Genomic DNA, 20,884 nt, shown 5'->3' on the forward strand with positions numbered 1-20,884 from the left:
CTCGATGCTGCAAACCGGGCAAAACGCGATGGGGCTGAGCTGCTCACTCCTGCAGTGCTGCTTTGGGGCTGGGCTGCTCACTCCTGCAGTGCTGCTTTGGGGCTGAGCTGCTCACCCTCCTGTGCTGCTTTGGGGCTGAGCTGCTCATTCCTGCAGTGCTGCTTTAACCCTCAGGACTGCCAGGCCCGTTCCCAGCTGAGTGAGCACAGTAAGGGTTTCAGCAGCTCAGTGTCCTGCAGCCTCACAGGGGAAAAAATAACTTTTTTTTACCCAATTTCCTTCCTTTACCAGCTCTACACCCCACGGAAAGCTGTGGTTAGAGAAGCTCTGCTAGCTCTCCTCTCCTGAGACTGGTGCCCAGTGATGAGCTGGGCAGAAGCTGAGCAGGACACCTGCAACTGTTACAGCAATAAAGATTTTCCTGTGCTTCTGGATAATACAGAGCCACAAACAGCAACAAGCTTTTCTTGTTCATGGAGGCACTTTGTGCAGGGAATATTCAACACATGCACACCGAGCCAGGAGGCATTTCATTCCTGAAACAAACACCAGCCCTGGCACTGCCAAGGATGAGAGGGTTTTCCAGGCCCAGACCAGCTGGAAGCTTGGCTTAACAGATATTAAAAACCACGAGGTTTTGGGGTGTAAAACTGCAAGAGCTCTGTGCTCTGCAGACATTTCCTGTGGCTGAGCTGAGGAACTCTCCTTCTGAGCAGGTGTTGGAGTATCTGAAAGCACCTTGCCCACAGAGCAGTGTCACCCTCCTGCCTTCAATCCCCCCACTGTCACACCCCACACTCATGTATTAAATGTCATACATGTTATATATGTTATATATAACTTTATATACATATATATATGTACACACACATATATATACATATATATTTTATACTGATATATCCAACAAAGCTGGAAAAAAGGAAGATAAAGAACCATTTAGCCTGGCCTGGGTGAACACTGAAGAGCAGAAATGTGCAGTGAGCTGTTCTCTGGTCCCTCTGGAGGCATGGAAACAGTGATGTTTCACAGGACGGGGGGCTGCACACGGCTCACCAGAGCCCTTCTTTATTACAGAGCCCGTTCTCGAGCCTCCCCAGCCTCTGGGCGCTCGGCTTGGCCCTGCCCGGGGCAGAAGCGTTCCAGGAATTCCAGGTAGGCTTTCTTCTGCGCCGCAGCCGCGGGGATGAAGTGCCCGCCGGGGTGCGAGAGCACGACGGGCTCCACGAAGCACTGGGCCAGCTCCCTGCTCAGGGCCGCTGCGATCACGGCGTCCGTGTCGCCCACGACGTGCAGCGAGGGCAGGGCGATGGGCTCCCGGTAGAAGTGTCCGTGTGCCGGGGCGCGGCTGGCGAACGCGGCCACCAGCACGGCGAAGGCCACCGGGAAGCGCGGGTCGCCGCGGGCCCGCAGTGCGCACACCATGGCGGCCAGCGCCGCGCCTTGGCTGAAGCCCAGCAGCCCGTCGAAGGGCCCGTGCTCCGCCAGCGCCGCCGCCACGGCCGACAGAGACTCCTCCAGCCCCGCCGGAGCCGTGGCCGCTTCGCCCGCCTCGAACGTGCCGGGCCCGGAGAACCACCAGCCGCGGGGGGGGTCATCCCCGTCGGGGTCGTCCTCAGCGCTGCTGGGCAGGCGGTGCGGCGCGTCGATGGCCACCAGCTCGGCGCGGCCGCGCAGGGCCTTGCGGAGCGCGCCGGTGCGCTGGCGGAGGCGGAGGGCGCTCTGCCGGTACCCGTGCAGCGCCAGCAGCCGCAGCGGCCGCGCCTCCGCCATGGCCGCGCCCCGGCACTGCCACTTCCGCCTTCCCGCCGAAACGCCGCGCGCTGATTGGCCGGGCAGACGAGAGCGAGCGGAGCGGCTCCGCGGAGGTGACGGCGCCCCCTGGCGGCGGGAGGTCGCCGGTGGGGGGGTGAGGACGGGGCAGCCCCGGCGGGGCGGGCGGGACGCGACCCCCGGTGCGACTCGGGCAGGGCGGCAGCACGGCCCGGTCCTGCAAGGGGCAACTCCCCCCCGACAGCCGGGGTCGGTCCTTGCGGGCAGTGGTGTTGTCGAGTTACGGGGTGCGACCCCATCCCTTGCAGCAGAGGGGGTCCCGGTGGTGCTCACATCAGCGGTGCCCCCGCCGATGCTCACGCCAGGTCCCGGAGCGCGGCAGCTGCGGGGACACTCACGGGGCTGCGAGGTCCCCGGTGCTTGGCTGCTCCCCACCCTCGGGAGGGGCAGAGGGCGCGGGTGGCTTCTCCTGCAGGGAGAGGGAGGTCAGGGATGTCCCAGCCCCAGCCGGAGCTGCGATGAGCCCGTCCGTGCCCAGCCCGCAGCACTCCCGGGGGGAACCCCCCAATTCCCGGGGATCCGCGGGGCTCGGCAGGCGCTCACCCCGACAGGGCTGGGGGGAGCCGCGTGTCCCTCCCCCGGGCCGGGCTGGCACTGTCCCCGTTACTGCTCGGTGGCAATGACACCACGGGGTGGCGCTTTCGGTACGCGGCACCGGGCACCGAGCGGCACCGGGCGCTCAGCCCGTCCCGGTGCTCTCACCGGCCCGAGGGACCGAGCGGGGAGCCGGTGTCCCCCCGCTGCCCACCTGTGCCGGCCGGCCGCGGCGCGGGGGCTGGGTGCCACCGTGGTTCACCGTCCACGGCCCCAGGGACTGGCTGGCATAGAAGTCCATGGGATAAGGCTGCTGCCACTCGATGTCCTGGAGAGCCACCGCAGCCTGCAGAGAGGACCGGGGATGACACCTTGAGTGGTGCCCGCACAGGGGGAGCTGGTGGTGCTGGGAGAGGTCCCAGCATTCAGCCTGGTGTGCTGAGGAGGGCACTGCTGGGGCAAAGCTGGAGGCACTGGGAATCCCACCGGTTTCACAAAAGATTGGATATCCCAGCAGCGTGCCTGGACTCTGCACAGAGCACAGATGCAGAGAGGAGGGGACATTATCTGGGTGCAGGGACGTCCCCACGCCTGCTCTGGTGCATCACCCCAAGCCAGAACCATCCCCCCAAAACAGAGAGCGGTGCTCACCTCATAGGGTGTCAGCAGTGGCTTGCTGAAGGCTTCTCCCCAGTCGATGGAGAGCCGGGGACAGGCTACCTGCACCCACCTGGAAGGGAAATGTCACAGTGGGGATGAGCATTTTGGGAAGAACAAGGCACAGTGAAGGCCCTCAGCAGAACCCTAGAAGGTCCTTACTGTGCCAGCACCACCCTGGTAAGGACAGCCCTGCCCCTTCCCTGCACAGTGACAGCAGGACACAAGTGTCAGGGACAGCTTCAAGTGGGAATTGCACAGGGATGGGGCACCCTGGGGCTGGAGGGGATCAGCAGCACTCACACATCCACCTCTGGGAAGAGCTTTAACTTGCTGGGGAAGATCTCAGACAGCAGCACCCTCACGTAGGGCCGGCCCAAGGCACGGAGACGTGACTCCAGGTGCTGCAGGGGAAAAAGGCACCTGGCAGGGTTAGGGTCCCCCAGCAAGCCCCCCAAGCCCTGCTCACAGCCCTTTCCTGGCCATCAGACCCTCTGTGGGTCCCAGCTCTGCCCCACGTGTCCCCTTGGCAGTCATAGGCCAGACTGTGGCCATGGCTCCAGCTTGCGCCCAGCTCTCCCCAGCACGTGCCTCAGCCTAATGAAGTAATTACTGCTCAATGACAACAATCTGTTCTCGTTAGCGGCTGCCTGCCCTGGGACACCCGCCTGTCACTGGCTGGCTGCAGCCAGGGCTTGCAGGAGGAGGAGAGGGGCCAGAAATGTCCTTGTCCTCCAGGGCCAGCACTAATCACTCCCTGCCCAGCCAGCCCTGGCCATGCCTGTGCCCTGCCCGCTGTGGAAGAGCAGCTGCTGGGACCTTGCTGCCCTGCCTCAAATCTCACCTGTGGCTACCCCAGCACTTCTGGGTGTGAGCAGGCCCACCATGCTCAGAGGGCAGAACTCTGCTGTCCCGCTCCCCTCTCCCAGCCGGGGTGCAGAAAGCGCCAGCACAGCAGCTGAGCAGGGAGGCTGAACCTGATCGGAAGTTCATCCAATTAAAACAAACCCAGCCGGTTAATTGCCGAGCTGTCTGGGCGAGGGGGGGTTCTCCAAGACTGGCCAGTTCTCCCCAGGAACGGGTTTAATGAGCCCTTGTCCAGCCTCCCTCATCTGCTGCTAATTGCCCACGCAGGCCGGGGCCAGTGGCCACTGATGGGTTGCCAGCGGTGCCACATCCACCCTGGCAGCGATGGTCCAGTCCTTCCCCACGCCCAGCAGCAGCTCCTGGTGCTCAGTGGGGACATTGGGGAGTGGGCTGGTACCTGCAGGATGCTGGGGGAGCCCTGACGTCCCAGCGTGCCCAGGATGAGGCCCCAGCAGCGGGCAGTGCTGGCAGTGAGGATGGCGTCCTGCCGGGCGCGGTGCATGCGCTCGTGGCTGTAGTGCTCCTGCGAGAACACTTTGCTGTAGGGATCATACCTGCAAAGCACAGCCAGGCTCACACGGGCTCCATCACCTGCCCTCCTCCCAGTGATGCCTGTCCCTCATTAGCACTAATTGCTTGCCACAGCATCTGTCCTCCTGGCTGATGTAGGACCCAGCCGGCTCGTTAGGGGACAACGACAGGGATAGGGACAAGTGTCCCACCACAGCACCCCAACGCCCAGCAGAGCCTCAGCTCCGTGCTCGGCTTCACACTCAGCTCCCCCCCCATCCTGGCTCATCAATTATGAAGAATTCTTTGATTTGTTGCTTTGTTTGACGAGGAGAATTTTAATCAAATCCCACTCGGGTTTCGGCAGCTTCACCAGCGCCATAAACCTGACGTGCGCCTCCCGTTTGTAACAAACGACCTACTAGGAAATTCAGATTCCTCCAAATGGGCCCAGCCTTTCACTCCTGATATTTCATCTGCTTTCAGCGGCCTCATCATCGCGCTTTATGGCCTCTGCCTGCAGCAGCCAGGCTTTAATGGCTGCACCTCCACAAGCTTTCACAGGTACTTGTCAAAATGTTTATATTCAGCCGGAGTAAATGGCTGGTGTTCATCTCCCCCAAGCACCTCCTCACCCACCCCGCGGCCTCTCACCTGCCCAAGCCTGCTGCTGGGGGGCACATGGGGACAGATGGGGTGGTCCCCACCATGGGATTGGAGTGGGTGCCTGTACCTGTATGCAGGTATCCCTGGGTTGGCAATCATGATGGACTCCAGGTGGAAGCGCCCGTCGCCCAAATACCTGCCGAGAGGGGAGGGAGAGCTGTGGCACTGGGAAACAGCAGCACCCCGTCCACGTGCCCACTGGTTTCCCAAACTGCAGCACAGTGGAGATGCCAGGAATTCAAGCTCCTGTGGTGGGACCCAGGGGCAGCAGGCACAGCCAGGGCTCCCTGGCATGGCAGGGTTGGAGAGGCAGCCGTGCTTGGAGCAAGGAGGGGTGCTCACACCAGCACAGGGTGGCTGGGAGCTGCTCCATCTCAATGGCTGGTTCTAGACGTTGCTGCTTCCATTTCTAATCGGATTTCCAGTCAGCAATTACATTTCAAAGCCTTTCATTCAGCTGCCCTAATGGAGTGAGGGCCTGGAAAATGAATTCAGACGTAAAACTTGACTAGATTTTGCCCTTAATTGGAGAATGACATTTTGGGAGATCAAAGCTAATTTGTCTGCAAAAGTTAGCCCCAGAGACGGTGCAAAGAAGAAACTAATAATGCAGGGAGGACGCAGGTAGGGCCAAGTGCACCTGCGTGGGTTGGTACCGCACTGCTGCTCCTGTGCCAGCTGCAAGGACCCACTCTCACCAATGCAGTGCCAGTCTGGCTGCCCCTGCCCGCTCCTGGTGTCCTTGGAGAGACAGAGAGTGGCTCAGGATGAATCCACAGCTCTCACTGTCCCCGTGTCCAGCAATGTGGAGCCCAGCTCCCTGCATGGAGATGCTTGGAAAGGCACTGGTGCTGTTGGCTCCCAGCAGCATGGGCAAGAAGCATCTTAGCAGTGCCCAAACCCACACCTGGGCTCCCCGGCTCCCCCCAAGGGTGGGGTCCTTGTATTTATTTATTCTGCAGCACACTGTATTCACAGTACATTAAGCATTTCCATTACCTAAAATAATTAGGTGATAGGAAGCGAAGTGCTCCCTCTAATTTGCTGTCCTTAAATAAAATTAATGTTGCTGTGATGTTGGGCCCCGGCCATTTGTCTTTTCCAATTATCCACCCGCCCTTCCATCTATTATCTATTCTGATATACGACTCAATTATTTCCTCAGTGCTACAAGCACACGCCACTTAAAGCAGCGTGAGGAGCTGAAGGGGGCCCAATCCCAGCCTGTGGATAGCCCTAAAACTGCACAAAACCAGGCAAGGGGTGCAGGAAGGATGGCAAGTCAGGGCCAGGCAGGAGGGTGCTACAAGCACACGCCCCTTAAAGCAGCGTGAGGAGCTGAAGGGGGCCCAATACCAGCCTGTGGATAGCCCTAAAACTGCACAAAACCAGGCAAGGGGTGCAGGAAGGATGGCAAGTCAGGGCCAGGCAGGAGGGTGCTGCAGGACCCCGGGTACTCACACAATGGCATCCGTGTCCTGAGCGAGCCGGGGTGACGTACAGCCCAGGATCTCTCCCGGGGACAGTGGCTTGCACTGGGGCACACACACCTTGTACTGGGAACGGAGCTCCTGTGACGCTGCCTGTGGGAGAGGTGGGGTCAGCAGGGACAGGCATGGCACAAAAGGTGGCTGAGGACCTTTGGGGACACCCCAACCCTGGCAGTCCCAGCTGTCGTGACCTGGTGGAGGGGAACCAGCCTGCTTGGGGTGGCACCAGGAACGGCCCCGCGCAGCCGGGGATGCTCAGCGAGGCTCGACCAAAGTATCAATTAAAAGACAAGGGAAAAGGCTTAACGCTTGGATAGCCCCGTGTTTTGATAGACACGGCTCAAGAGGCTCATTCATCTCCTCCCCTCCTGCCCAGTCGGCCGTTCAGGGGCAGACAGACAGAGCCGCCGGAGCTCCCCCGGCCGCTGCCGGCACTGCATCAAAATGCCAAGTGCTCCACCGCCTGCCCTGACATTTCCAGAGCAGCTCCCGGGGGAGCAGGGGAGGGGTGCCGCCATGAAACATTGATCAGAGTTATTATAAAGTACTTGATCAACGTTATGGCAGCACCACATTATTGCAGCCACTCGTCAGAGGGGAACCAGCTCCGCCAGCACCCCAGGGCAGCCGCTCCCACCGCGGGGCTGGGACAGGGAAGGGCTGAGCCACAGGAAAACTCAGAGGAAGACAAAAGCCAGGGATTTCCATCTCACCTGCACCGTGGAGACAAACTGGATGGTGCTGACCAGGGCCAGAGAGGTGCCTGCTGCAAAGTTGAAGCGAATGGTCTCAAGGAAATGGGATGCATCGATCTTTATGTCCACAAACACATAGAGCATCTTCAGCCCCTGGGTGGAGTCGATGGGAACTGGTGACAGGAGGAGACAGAGTCTGAGTGTAGGGTACACCCAGGGCTCCAGCAAGCCCCCGGCTGTTGCTGCCTGTTGGTGAGGCTCCCTGTGCCCCAAACTGCCCTGGCACAGGCAGGCTGGGCTGTGCCACCCCTCTGCCTGTGCTGGCACCCAGGGCAGGGGGTGCAGATGGGAGCCACAGAGAGCACCCGCTCGTTTCTCTCCAGATAATGGCAGCCTGGGGAATCAATGAACACAAATCTAATTACCCCTGGTGCTAAGAAGCCTTTGTCACCACGATTAAGTGAATAATTAAAGTACACAGAGTCCACATCGATCCACAGCTCCATGTTCACTTCCCATTTTGGTGCTCTTTGCCTGATCACAATTAAGTGCAAATTACTCCCTCCTGCGGGGCACGTGGGGCTGGGAGAGAGCAGGAAGCATCGTGGGCCTCACCATTGGCCACCCTAGAGACAGGACCACCTTGGCCAGCTCAAAATGAGCCTAGCATCCTCACAGCAGCCCGTGGGTAACCCAGAGTGCCCCATGACCCACCCAACTCTGCCCTGTGACCCACCCAACCCAGAGCAGGCAAGGGCAATGAGGCCACAGGCAGCAGATGGCAGCTGGTCTGGTGACAGTCAGCCTGGCAGTGCCTGCCTGTCCCTGCAGGGAGCAGCTCCAGCTGATGTGACTCCCATTCCCTGGAGCAGCCTGATGGATACAGCCCCTTCTTCCCCTTCCTGCTGTTCATTCATGGGCAGCAGGCTACAAACCAGGAGTTTTATACTCCCTGTTCCAGTGGTGCCCATAACCCTCCTCCCATAACAAAGCACCTAGCACACATATTTATCACCAGGAACGCTCACACCGACGTGGCTTTCAGGACAGAGTTCTCAACTGGGGAGTCAGTATTTCACACAGAGCCTGATGCAATTCTTCAAACCCATTTATAGGGCCCCATAAACGTCCAGGAGGGCTGCCAGGTGCTGGGAGCGTGGCAGCAGCAGGGATGCACACACCTCCTACTCATAATGGCAATTCTGCAGATCCACCTTAAAACCCAGAGCGTCTTATTGTTATTTTTGGGCTGATTCCATCCTGGGTGGACTTCAAAGTTAGCAGCATCTGGGACAGCAGCGCAGTTTCCATGGCAACTGGATCCAGAGTACTGTCCGCCTGGGGAGCACACAGCCTCCTCCTCCTCCTCCCTTCCCCGCCCAGCCTGCACTGTACCCTCAAAGCTGCCTTTCCTGGCCCTGGGGCAAGCGGGACCCCCAGGCCCTTGCTCTCCCCTGCCATCATTCCCTTTGTCATCACTCCTCAGAGGCCAGGTGGGGAGCAGGAGCAGCCTCATCCCCTGGGCCAGGGGGTCCTGCCAAGCCATGGCCTTGCAGCTCTGCTCTTGGGGACACAGCTGGATCTGTGTGCTGCTGCAGCAGCCAAGCAGGATGAGCACGCCCTGCTGCACCCCAAATCCTGCCTGTGAGCAGCCACCCAGCCAGCCTGGCCCCATCCAAAGCCAGCAGCTGAAGCTGGAGAATAGAAAGCCCTCTGGGAAGGGATTAGCCTTTGGCAGTCTCCAAGCTGGTATCCAGAGGGGTGTGGAGTTGCTCGGCGTGGCACGGTGGCAGCAGCACAGCCTCCACAGTGCCACACACGGCCACCCCAGCAGAACCCTGGGAACTGGTGTCACCTACTTAGGCAACTGTGTCCATAGTGCACCAGGAAGTCAGCGCCCAGGGCCCGGGCCGTGTAGTCATCCACGCAGCAGGCGCCGTAGGTCACGTCACCCATCACCACTGCCTCTGCCTCCGTGAACCTGTGGGAAGGCACAGCACTGAGGGTCACAGCTGTGTCACCACAGCCCGGGTCCTGCCCCCCAGCCCCGTGGCATGTCACCATGGGGGGACCCCGTGCTGCCACCGAGCCACGCGCTGGAGAGGACAAGCACTGGCTACTCTCCGAGATGTCAACATGATTAAGCTGGAGAGCGGTAATCCGCCTCTTCAATTGGGTAAAGCTGTTTGCAATTCAGCGGATTATCCACTCATCAAACAATACGCTGCCAGATTCCTAATGCTCCAGCGGGAAGAGCAGCAGAGGGAGACCCGGCACAGCGTGGTGCCACCGCTTCCACCAGCCAGCTCTAGGGACTGGAGCCACCAGGAGGGGCAGAACAGCTGTCCTGGCATCCCTTGTGCTGCCAGCCAAGCCACCATCACCTCATGGCTGTGGGCACTGTGTGATCTGGTGAATCCAACCTGCACCAGACTGTGTCAGCCCTGGATGCCAGTTTGGCCAAGCTGTGTGACCTCCAGAAGAGCTGGTGCTTAAGTGGCACTTGGTGAGGGAAAGCACCAAACCACCACTGGTGCTGTCCCCTACCCCCAGTGCTCCAGTCCAAACCCACCTGGCCCCTGCCAGCCTGTGGGTAAAGGGGCACACACCAGCACTGAGCAGCAAAGCCAGGGCTCTGGCATCATTCAGAAGCAGCACCTTTGTGGGTATTTATTGCACCATTTTGGGGGATTATTAGCTTGGCTACCTTCCCGGGGAGCTGCCGCAGCAGCATGAGAGCAGGTATCGCGATGACAAAGCCCCGTGCCTGGAGGGGCTGCTTAAACCAGATGCTAATTCCTTATTTAATTGAGGCCTGCTGTAGCTCCGTGCCAGCGGGGTCCCCCCTGCTGCTGGCACTGGGGACCAGGGGAGGAGGGGGCCCTGGCACAGCGTCACCCCCTGCAGCACCCATGTCTGGCTGGGGGCCAGGGTCCCGCGCTCCCCCCGAGCGCCAGGCAGGGAGCGTTACGTCGGCGGCAAGAATAGAAATGGTGGGCAGAGCTGGGCAGATGGCAGAAGGTGGAGAAATGGCGGAGCGTGCTGAATATTAACAGCTCCGGCCCATCCGTCAGCGCCCGGGGAGGGGGACAGGGGAGCAGCAATGCTGGAGCATCCCTGAGGAGGGGGCACAGCCAGCCTCACCTCAGTCTGGCCTGGGCAGCTCCCACTCCACAAGGGTTGGGGAACGTCAGAAGATGGGCAGGATCCTGCCAGCGCCCAAATCCCGCGATTCCTCAGGGCCAGCGTGGCCTGGATGGGAGGATGGCTCCTCCGCTGCCCACGTGGTCACACCGTGGGGCTGGGGGCTGCCAGTGAAGGTTCGAGAAGGCTCTTCCCACCCTTCTGAGCCCCCAGCCCCCTTCTCTAATGAGAGGTGATGAGATGAACATGAATCAGACTCCACACATCTCAGCAAAAGTGGAAAATTATTCAGCTCCTTAAGATTCAGGATGGGGAGGTCTGACTCAGAGCGGCAGCCAGCGCCGCTTAATTTTTTATAGATTAAAATGTATGCAAATTGGCCCAAACCCCAGAGAAAGTCCCTGGGGGTGAAGAGCAAGAAAGTGAAATAGCAACAGTGGAAGGAGGAGGGCAGAGGTGCCCATGCCCCTGCCTGATGTGTGGGGCTGCAGCTGGGCAGGGAGAGATGAGGCTGAGCCCTGTGCTGGCCATGGGCAAGATTCCTCCTCTGGCTGCAGGGAGTGGAGTCACAGGTGAGCAAAGAGGCCACGGGATGGTGCCTGGTGAGGAGGGGACCCTGGCAAGGCCAGGAGCCTTGTGGTGCTGCAGGAGGGGCTCCAGGATGGCACACACCGGGATCACCCGCTCCGGCTGGGCTGGACAATCGAGCGGAGCCGTATTCATCTCCAGAGACAAATCAAAGGCAGGCACCAGGGCCTCCCCTTGATGTTTTAATCAGTTCAGTGTCGCCAGAGTCTTTCATCAAACTACAGAGGAAGGAAATGTCAATTAGCAGCCACCTGCCTCCAAGGCGGGCTGGGGAGCTGCTTCCCAACCAGCCCGGACCAGGCCATGGGCAAGGGGCAGCCAAGGCAGCATCTTTGCCAGTGTTTTGTGTCCCTGGAAGTTGTCACGGCCACGGATGGGTCCCAGCAGCGTGCTGGCAGTGGTGACAGGGATGTCCCCACCCAGTGCTAAGATGCTCATTACAGCTGGGAGCTCATGAATATTGAACACGTGGGGAGGTTATTCATCTTTTACATCCCGCAAACCCCGGCTCATTCTGAAAAACCGCCTGGCCTTAGCATTTTTCTCATCTCCCCCTAATTCATTATCTGCTCCTTTAAACAGATGGCTCCCAAAATCCCATTTATAAAGAACCATGCTCAGCACTGGCAGGATGTGCCCCAGGGCAGGCCAGGTCCCGGCCTGATCCCAGCTGGGACCCCCAGACCCTCCCAGCCCCGCTCCCCAGCGCAGGATGGAGGCAGCAGCAATCCAGGGACAAGTTTTTGGGCTGAAAACGCTGGGTCAGAGACTTGCACACATGGGGCCTGCATGTCTCCAAGCATGGGGTAGCCAGCCCCTGTCACCTGAGCACAGGCACTTGGCTGGAGCAGCCCTGATTTATCCCAGCCCCTCGAAAAATGAATGAGAGCATTTGCTGCTGGCAGGAGCGCAAGGTCCCTTGGCAGCGTGTGAATGATACAGTGCTGGTCCTCAAGCCATGAGGCAGAGCTGCTCTCCCCAGCAGGGACGAGTCCTCAGCCCCTGTGTGTCCACCAGCCCTTGGTGGGGAGAGGATTGAGGGGGCTGGGCTGAGAGCAGCCAGTCCTGGCACCCCTGTGCTGTGGGAGGATGGAGGCAGCACTGGGATGCCAGGGTGCCTGCATGATGTGCTGGGAACAGGCCCCTTGCCTCACCTGCATGTGGCCCTTCAAATACCTCACAACCACCCCATAATCACCCCACAATTGCCTGCCCTGTGCCCACGCCCAGCATGTCCCAGGACACCAGTGGGTGCTGCTGTCCTGGGCTGTGGGGGCTGAGCTCAGCCCTGGCTGAGAACAGTGCACTTAATTAGCAGAGAAGCCCATCACCAAGCCCCATTACCAGACTCCAAACTTCATTAGCACAGGAAGGCTGCACATAATTAAAATAACGAGTTTGAGGTTTTATTGCAATTGGTGCTGGAAGAGCCCGGTTGCATCTGGGCAATGATGGAGCCCCACAGAGCTTCTGCAAGTGGGGAATGATGGGGAGAGGTGGGTGTCCCCACAGCCCCCCAGGAGGAACCATCTCCAGCTGGGTCTCCTCCCCTGAGGGGCCTTCCCACTATAGGTGGCAGGACAAACACCACCTCTCAAGGGGCAAGTCCCAGGGCATCCCAGCTTTGCTGGTCGTGTAGCAACAAAAAAAACCCCAAAATAAGGCAAATCAAGGGTCAGCACACATTGGTTGTAAAGGCACCATGACCATTCTGTGTCTGGATTATGCCTGTCCCCTCTTCACAACACAGAGCTCTGTGGGATACAAGGAGGCCCTATAGACCCCACACATTCCCCCCAGCCCTATTCCCCTGGCGCAGCCACCACCCGGGCAGAAGGTTTTGAACATCTCCAATGAAGTGAGAACTTCATTCCTCCTAATGATGCTGTTGTGTGGTTAATGACAGTGATTAAATTCCCCTGCACAGTGTGCACCCGCCGTCAGAGCCTCCAGGTTGTGCTGAAAAGGACGAGGGGAGAGGGGAAGGCAGTGCTGGCCAGCAGAGCCATGGCACTGTGCAGCTGAGGCCAGATCCTGATCTCTGTTAGCATCCCAGGGTGGCCTTTTGGGACCTCCTGGTGATGCTGCCAGCTTCATCACAGCATTCAGTCCCACACTGCTCAGTGCCACATGGCAGACCTGCCTGGCCAAGGGACCTGGCACCTGCTGGCACTGGCAACGTGCTGGGCACACCATCCATGGCACTGGGTACTGTGGGGCACACCATCCATCAGGGCCTCTTTTGTCCTGGCCATAGTGGGGCATTTCAAGCTCTGCCACAGCTGTAGGGCTGTGCATACAGATGTTTAACTCTTTTATTGCTCAACCAGGAGGGGAGCACTGTCTGAACCTGCTGTCACTCCAAAAAGTCCCTGTCTGCTCCTGAGTCACCAGGATGAGATTAGGATGGTCTGTGCACCTCCAGCACCGCCTTGCATGGACCTTCAAAAGCCACTGGGAGTTGGGAGGTGTTTAAAAAGGTGTTTAAAAGCCACTGGGAGTTGGGGGCTTGTGGCAGGGCAGCCTCTGCAGGTATCAGGAGACCCCTGGACCCCCTGCTATTGCCCATCCCCACCACCAAGCCTCGGCTGATTAGCAGGAGCCTCTCACCCCGGCGTGGCACAGGAAGACAGAGGGATTAGCAGCTGCGAAGCCTGACAGCCGACTTTATTAACACGGAATCAAAAGCCCAGCTGAGAGCCCAGCTGATCCGTCTGCTCCAGCCCTGGCAGGGAGGGGAGCAGGGGCCCGCTCCTGGCCGCACAGCCCCCAGCTGCAAGCTGGTGGCACAGGGGGGGACACGACTGCCACCTCCCCGGCATGACAGCGGGTGGGCTTGGGGGGGCTGCCTCTCCCCGAGCTGTGGTCCGAGCTCCCCCCACGCTGCCGCCCCCCAGCACGAGTTCCTCCCTGCCGAATTGCATCAGCCGTGACAAATGGAGCCAATTTGGAAGGTGCCGCGCCAGTGTCGTGATGTGGCGCCGGCAGCGCGCAGACCCCGGCCCTGATGCCCACCGCCCCCCCGGCAGCCCGGCCCGCCCCGGCACGGCTTTGACAATGACAAACCTATTAAGGGTAATTAACTGGCCTCACACCGGTCAATGCTCCGAGTGTGCTCTCGATTTCAAAGGCTCCAGGCTGAGAACCCCACCGGCCTTTCCGGCTGCGCTGCTTCGGCTACATCTCCATCCCCGCAGCCCCTCGGGGCTCGGCCAGCGCCAGTGCAATGCTGGGAAGCTCAGACCTGGCCGCCCCCCTCCCCTCCTCACTCCTCGGAGCTCCCCGGGGGCCTGCTCACTCCCACAAGGCGCTGAGGGACATGGTGACACTGCCATCCCACCGCACGGGGACAGACAGACGCACAGCGAGCAGCGTGTCCCCCTCCTGCGGTGCGGGGGAGTGAGCCACATCCCCACTCTCAGCTCTCCCAGCACCACCAGGCCACGGCACAAATATTCTATTAGAAGGCAGCTCCAGCAGAAGGGATAAATATTCCGTCTGAGTGGCAGCTGACACGGCTCCAGTTCAACCCAAACACACAGGGGTGGGCACTGTCACCCCAGGGGCACCAGCCCCGGGCATGGCTCTGCAGCCAGCAGCAGAGAATGCAGGGCAGGGGGAACTCACTCCCTGAACTCCCACCAGCAAGGACAGGGCAGGAGGCTCTGGGGATGGGCTGGGGAAAGGGGCTGCTCGCTGAGCAATGCCCCCAGTGGGCACACAGGTATTCCTGTCACATCCTCTCTGTCAGCAGGAGGAAGGGGACACCAGCCCAGGGCTGATGGTACCCCTAGCCCCTGTCCCCAGCCTGGTGACAGCAGCCAGAGCACACACAGCTGCAGCGATTCCTGTCACGTTGGAGGCTCATCCGGCCCCAGCACTGGGTGAGGAGGGCCAGCAGGAGCGGGTGGCCGAGCTTCCATTTCACATTAATGCTGGCCATGAATATTAATAGCAGGAAGAGGCAGGAACTAACGAGGCCACCTGCCGATTCACACCTCACCTCCAGCAGTGTGGCTGGGTCCCCAGTGTGTCCCCAAGAGAGTGGACACAGGTCCAGGCTCACTCCTGCCCACAGCCACTATCCTCTGGCTGGCAGTCCACATCCCCAGCCAGGTCATGGATGGCACCCAGTGCTCCCAGTAAGGGAGTGGCAGTGGAGTGTCCCTGGGTGCTGCATGATGGCAGTGAGGGAAGGATACAGGCCTCCTGCTCAGCCTTAAACCATCCCACATCCAAACGCCATCCCACCGGTGCCCCCACATCCCCTCCCTTGGCTGGGCACCTCCACCCATGCAGCACCCCCTCACCAGCCCAGCAAGGAGGCCAGCACCCCAGAATCCAGCGGCACCCTGGCATTCAGCACCCTGGAATCCACCATCCACCGGGAAGTGAGGCTTAAGGTTTCATTCAGATAAAAGAGCCCCTTAATCCGCTGCCTTTGAAGTCGGAGACATGAAAGCGGCTGGGTGCCAAAGCCGGAGAGGAGGCAGCTCCACTTAAAGGGACAAACCCACGCCGAGCTGCCCACACTCGCACCCATCCCCTGCCCCCCCACCCGTCCCCTGCCCGCGCCCACCTTCCCAGCGAGTGTGGGGAGGCGATGGCAGAGTGGGGACAAAGCCCGCGGGCACGGCTGCCTTCCCACCCAGCACGGCAGCCTCGGCAAGGCAGCTGCTAATGAGTGCCACGACCCCGATGGCAGACGAGGCACGAAGTGCTATTAGCACTAATTCATTGTGCTAAAACAGAGAGGGGCTGTGCTGGGTGTGGAGGAAGGCAGCCGCGCTCAGCAGGAAAGAGATCACGGCCAATTTCTGCAAGGTGCCTGCATCCACTGTCACTGCACAGCCCAGCTCCTCTTCAGTGCCTCAGCCTCGCCTCTCAAGCGGCTCGGAAAAATCAAGAGAGGAGCCGTGGCGAAGGGGTCACCCAGCAGGAGTGACCCTCTCCGTGCCACCACCGTGGCCTCAAGCCGCCCCAGCCGCAGCAGGGCTGCCCCTGCACATCTCCGTGGCTGCAGAGGCAGGACGAGGCCGGGGGGAGGAGGCTCGGTCCCTGCCGCAGCGGTGGCCCCGCGGCCGGCCCTCCCCGGCGGCGCTGCCGTGGCACCGGGCTGGCGTCAGCCGGTTGTTAACACGGCTGCTCCCGGCTCCAGCACCCCTGCGGGGCCCGGCATGCTGAGCCTGTCAGCAGCTCCCGGCACAGCGGAGAGGGGAGGAGAAGCTGAGCAGAGAGGGCTGGGCTGGCACCGAGCCGGTGCCTGTCCCCAGGGATGGCAGCAGGTCCTTGTCACCCGCCGCAGGGCTGCCCAGGTGTGCCCAGCCAGGTTGTGGCCACAGCCACAGCACGTCCTCATCCACAGCCCTGGGCCTCTTCCTGCCCAGTGGCCAACCCATCCCCAGCAGCAGCCCCCATCCCCTGGCCAGCCCCAGAGCCCTGCAGGGAAGCAGGGAAAAGCTGTGCTCTTACCGCTCAATGATGTCAGCGATGGTGCAGGCGAACATGAGGAGCCCTTCCGGCATTTGCAGGGCCACTGGGAAGAGAAACAGCCACGGGGTTAGGAGACATCCTAAAGTGGGGACCAGCTCAAGGTGCAGCCACAAACCACCCTCCCCAAAGCAGCCGGGTGTTGGCCAAAAATCCGTGTGGCTCTGGCAGCTGGGGTGCAGCCTGCCCTGCCTTGGGCTGCATCCGCACCTCATCCCTCTCTGAACCCACTGACACTGCTGCTCTCTCCCACTTCCCACTGTAATGACTTCCAGATTTTAATTATGTGCTGCACAGCAAAAGGTACTTTCTTCTGTTTATTTTAAACCTGTTCCTAATAATGTAAACGTGTGCCCCTGGTTCTCCTGGTACAAGAAAGAGCGAATAATCATCCCCTGTTCAGCCTCTCCACATCATTCACAATTCTACATCCCTATCATATCCCCTTTCGTTCACCTCTTTTCCAGTTAAAGGATCTAAACCTATTTAATCTCTCCTCATACAGAAGCTGCTCCAAACCTTTGATCATCCTCACTGCCCTTCTCCACACCTCCCTCGCAGCTTCTCTCTCCATTTCAGGAGGGTGGCCAGCAACAGCCGCAGCATTGTGCCTTGCAGGAATTTATTCAACAACAAATTTATGTTCCCTCATTTGCTCCCTCCTCACAGAACAATCAGAACAATCTCTCTTCCTCCAAAGGCCAGCAAACTGCCCAGTGCCTGGGGTCCAGCCAGGAGCCCCCCCACGGGGAGGTGGGGAGGAGCAGGGACCATGATGGAGGAGGTAAATGGAGGAGGCCCCATTAATCCTGTTGTTCTTTCACCTCCCAATCCCACTAAGATATCCCAGCTTCCATGCTATCTATCCAAACACTCTCTCCAACAAAATCCCTGTGCTTCCAGGCCCAACCCGCTGGCCAGCGTGGAGCTGTGTAAAGGCCTGGCAAAGCTGCACATGCTCTGCCAGCCCCTGCCTGACCTGGCAGGGATGAGGTTCCACATCCCAGCATCCCCCATTGAGCCCATTTGAGCCCGTTTTGGCCCGTTTGGGGCTGCCCTCCACCCCAGATCTGCAAAGAGCAGCTTGGTAGGAGGTCGCTCTCCACTGCCACAGCACAATGGGCAAAGGGGGTGCTCCCCAGCCCCCCCAAACCCCGCAGCAGGCAGGGCACAGGCAGGGCCGGCTGCAGCCCTGTGGGAGGCTGCGTTCCCCCAGCAACGAGCCCCTGGCTGCTCTCTGCACACGCGGATTTTTAAATCCCAGCACGGCTGGCTGGCTGATGGGCTCGGCTCCCAGCTCGGAAGCCTAAATCCCAGCCGCATATTTACATTTAATTAGGAGGTGCCAAGCAGCAAAACACAGCGAGTAAAACCAGAGCCAGCACGGCCGGGCGGCCCCGCCGTGTCCTGCTGGGACACGCCCAGCCCTGACTCCCACCCCAGAGCCGGGATGGGCAGGGCAGCCCCACACCCTCCGGCCTTTCGGCATGGCAGCCGCGAGCAGCTCAGCCTCTAGAACATCCCCGAGACGCCTGCCAGCCCTGGCAGCTCGGTGGCAGCAGGCAGAGCCATTCCCAAGTGGATACAAAGCATTGCAAATCCGGCTCTGCCACACGAGCAGCCCCTGTCTGCAGGTGAAGGCAGGGTGGGGACGCTGGTGACAGCCGGGGACGGAGGGGGAGGCTCTGAGCCCTGCTCCCCCTAGCTGAGCACACAGTGGGATGCACAGGAAAGCCCTGGCACCACTCCTGAAGCCTCCACAATCATTCCCTGCTCCTCTGAGGAAGGTTCAGACCAGGGAGCAGCACGGCCCAGCTCCCTGCCAGCCCCACCCAGTGCCCGGTGTTGTGGGGCTCCCCCTTGCCAGCCCCAGCAGCGTGTCAGGAAAGTGCAGGGAGAGAGGAGAGAGGCAAGAGGAGCACAGCAGGGACCTGGCCAGCATCCCAGACACATCTCCAGGCTGACAGGTCCACGCAGCTCAACCTGTCCTGTCCAATGTGATTATAATCCAGAGATACAGATCTATTAACCCCCCTCGAGAGGAGCAGAGCTCGCCAACACAGAGCCTAAACACACCGAGGGCACAGCAGCAGCTCAGCCCCACTTCACCTGCCCCACAATGGGAGCTCAGCAGCACAAACCAGCCCCAAACCCGCTCATCCCCCGGGGCAGCGCTCACCCTTCCTGGCCTGAGCCTGCCGGATGCGCCAGATGGTCTTGGGGATCTCGAAGTTGTAGTTGGGGGGCAGGGCCAGAGCCGCCTCCCGCAGCTCCGCGTTCCCCAGGATCTCCTCGGGGATCTGCTGGGCCACCCGCCGGGCTCGGGCTGCGGGACAAACGGGGAGGGGACGGAAAGGAGCGGTCAGAGGGCAGCGCAGCCCGCACGCCACGGAAACAGCAGCCGTGCAGTCCTTGGGTCACTGTGCTCACACCCCGAAGGACAGGCGGGGAAAAGGGCTGCGGTCCTGCCCTGCACGCTGGCGGCAGATTGCTCTCGCTTTTTGGGGAACAAGGCGGCATCTTTAGCCCAGAAAGCACCGCAGTAACGATGTGAAACCCTATGAATGCAGCCGGTTGTCCCCACAGCGAGGGGACAGCACGCACAGCCCCTCAGGGCCAGCACCCCGGTGACACCATAATGCACCCCCGTTTCCCCAGCAAGGGGATCCCGTTATCCCACCGGGAAGGAGCCGCCCAGCGCCGGGTGAGCCATCCCCGGGAGCCTCATCCTGAAGCCGCCCCCCGACAGCAGCAGCCGCCCCCCTACATCTCGGCGATGCCAGAGTGCAGCGGGGGAGTGACAGCAGGGGGATTATTCACTATTTCCAGCCCAACACCAGCGCTCACGAGCCACCAAACCCTCCTCGCACGGCCCACGGCACAACCGACAAAGGGCCAGCTGGGCCGGGCCGGCGGCGGGGGTGGCCGGGACGGTGGAGGAGCCACCTCCCGCCACCGGCCGGGCATCCCCTGTCGAGGCAAGCAAAACAGCGGCCGGTAGCGACACCAGGACCCGGCGCTGAGCCGGTCTCAGCGCACCTTTAGCGGGCACCGGGGCCGCGCTCCCGGCCCGCACGGGGGCCGCCATGGCTGTGCGCACGTGGGGGCGGAAGGCAGCACTAAGCGATCCCCGCGCAAGGCCGGAGCAGTCGCCGGCCGAGAGATCGAGCTCGGGAGCGCACCGGGCGGGCCCCGACGGGACGGGCGGTGCGGACAGGCGGGGACCGAGAGCTCTCGCCACGGTCGCGGCGGGACGCTGGGAGTGCAGTGGGATGTGACAAGCGCTGCGATGGCGGGGCTGTCCGCCCTTCACGTCGGGGACGTGGTGCCGCCGCATCCCTCGCGGTGCTGAGAGTTTCAGGGTTAACTGTCCTAACGTTAACACGGGGACGGGGCGGGGGCACCGGGGGCGTTGTGTCACGGTGACGGGTCCGTGTGTGTCCCCCCCCCACACCCCTGCGAAGCACTGGGGCAAGAGGGACCCGAGGGTAATGGGGACACCCTGGAGATAACGGGGATCCCGACGGTGCAGTGAGGACAGCGGTACTCCCGGTGGAATAACGGGACCCTCTTGGGGCAGTGGGGATAACGGGAGCCGCGGTGGGACAGAGGGAAAGAGGCAAGAGGGACCCTCGAGAGGCAGCGGGGACAATCCGGGGTCAGCAGGGACCTCCAGGGGACGACAGAAGACCGAGGAGGCAGCGGGAACCCCCCCGAGGAAGGCGGCGATCCCGGCGGGGCGGTGGGGACAGCTGCCCTCCCGGGGGGATAACGGGGGAGGAGGCGGGAGGGACTGTCCGGGGACAGCGGGGACAGCTCGGGGGCACCGCGGTGTCGGGACCGCGGCGGAGAGTGCGGGGACAGCAGGGATCGGGACACAAAGGGGACAGCGGCGACCGGGAGGCAGAGGGGATAGCAGAGCCCCCGGTGACCCCGGTGGGACGGCGGGGAGGGGACGAAAAGGGGCGGAGGGCGCGGTGGGAAGCGGCTGGGACCGTGCCGGGGCGGCGGGGACAGCGCGGACAGCGGAGACCCGGACCGGACGGGGACATCTCGGCAGGACACGGCGACACGGCGGGCAGAGGGGACGATACGGGGCCGAGGGGACGGACAGTCCCCGGGGAGCGGCAGGGACGGTGCTGGGCAGGCGGGACAGCGGGGACAGCCGTGATCACGGCAGGCGCGGGGCGGCGCGGCGGAGCCTCGGTGCGATAACGGGGCACCGTGCGGACGGCGACGGCAGAGGGGACAACAATGTGCCGGGGGTGACAGTCGGTCCCGGGGGCACCGCAGAGCTTCGTGGGGGGCGGCGCTGGGCCGTACCCCCCGGCGGGGCGGAGGGAGGGCGGCGGCGCGGGGAACGGGAGCAGCGGCACTTTCACGAACTGTCCACGGGAGGCGGGAGAGGCG

General features: G+C 61.4%; 2 protein-coding genes across 2 annotated transcripts; both read right to left on the bottom strand.

The window, feature by feature from the left end:
* Positions 1–815: 815 nt before the first annotated feature.
* On the bottom strand, positions 816–3,375 carry OVCA2 (OVCA2 serine hydrolase domain containing). The gene is made up of 3 exons (XM_077188820.1): positions 3,328–3,375; positions 3,019–3,097; positions 816–2,242 (listed from the first exon to the last, which is right to left on the bottom strand). Exons 2-3 carry the CDS (start codon positions 3,021–3,023, stop codon positions 1,072–1,074), a joined length of 1,176 nt encoding a protein of 391 aa, XP_077044935.1. The 5' UTR covers positions 3,024–3,097; positions 3,328–3,375; the 3' UTR covers positions 816–1,071.
* DPH1 (diphthamide biosynthesis 1) lies at positions 3,086–20,645 on the bottom strand (the record flags this gene model as incomplete). Its single annotated transcript, XM_077188903.1, has 9 exons — positions 3,086–3,428; positions 4,289–4,445; positions 5,135–5,203; positions 6,529–6,650; positions 7,271–7,425; positions 9,112–9,233; positions 16,457–16,520; positions 18,654–18,800; positions 19,514–20,645. Coding segments are annotated over 9 exons (2,073 nt in total), but the record flags the coding sequence as incomplete, so codon positions are not given.
* Positions 20,646–20,884: the final 239 nt, after the last annotated feature.

The sequence above is a fragment of the Agelaius phoeniceus genome, chromosome 20 (assembly GCF_051311805.1).
Source record: "Agelaius phoeniceus isolate bAgePho1 chromosome 20, bAgePho1.hap1, whole genome shotgun sequence".
NCBI classification, from domain to species: Eukaryota; Metazoa; Chordata; class Aves; order Passeriformes; family Icteridae; genus Agelaius; species Agelaius phoeniceus.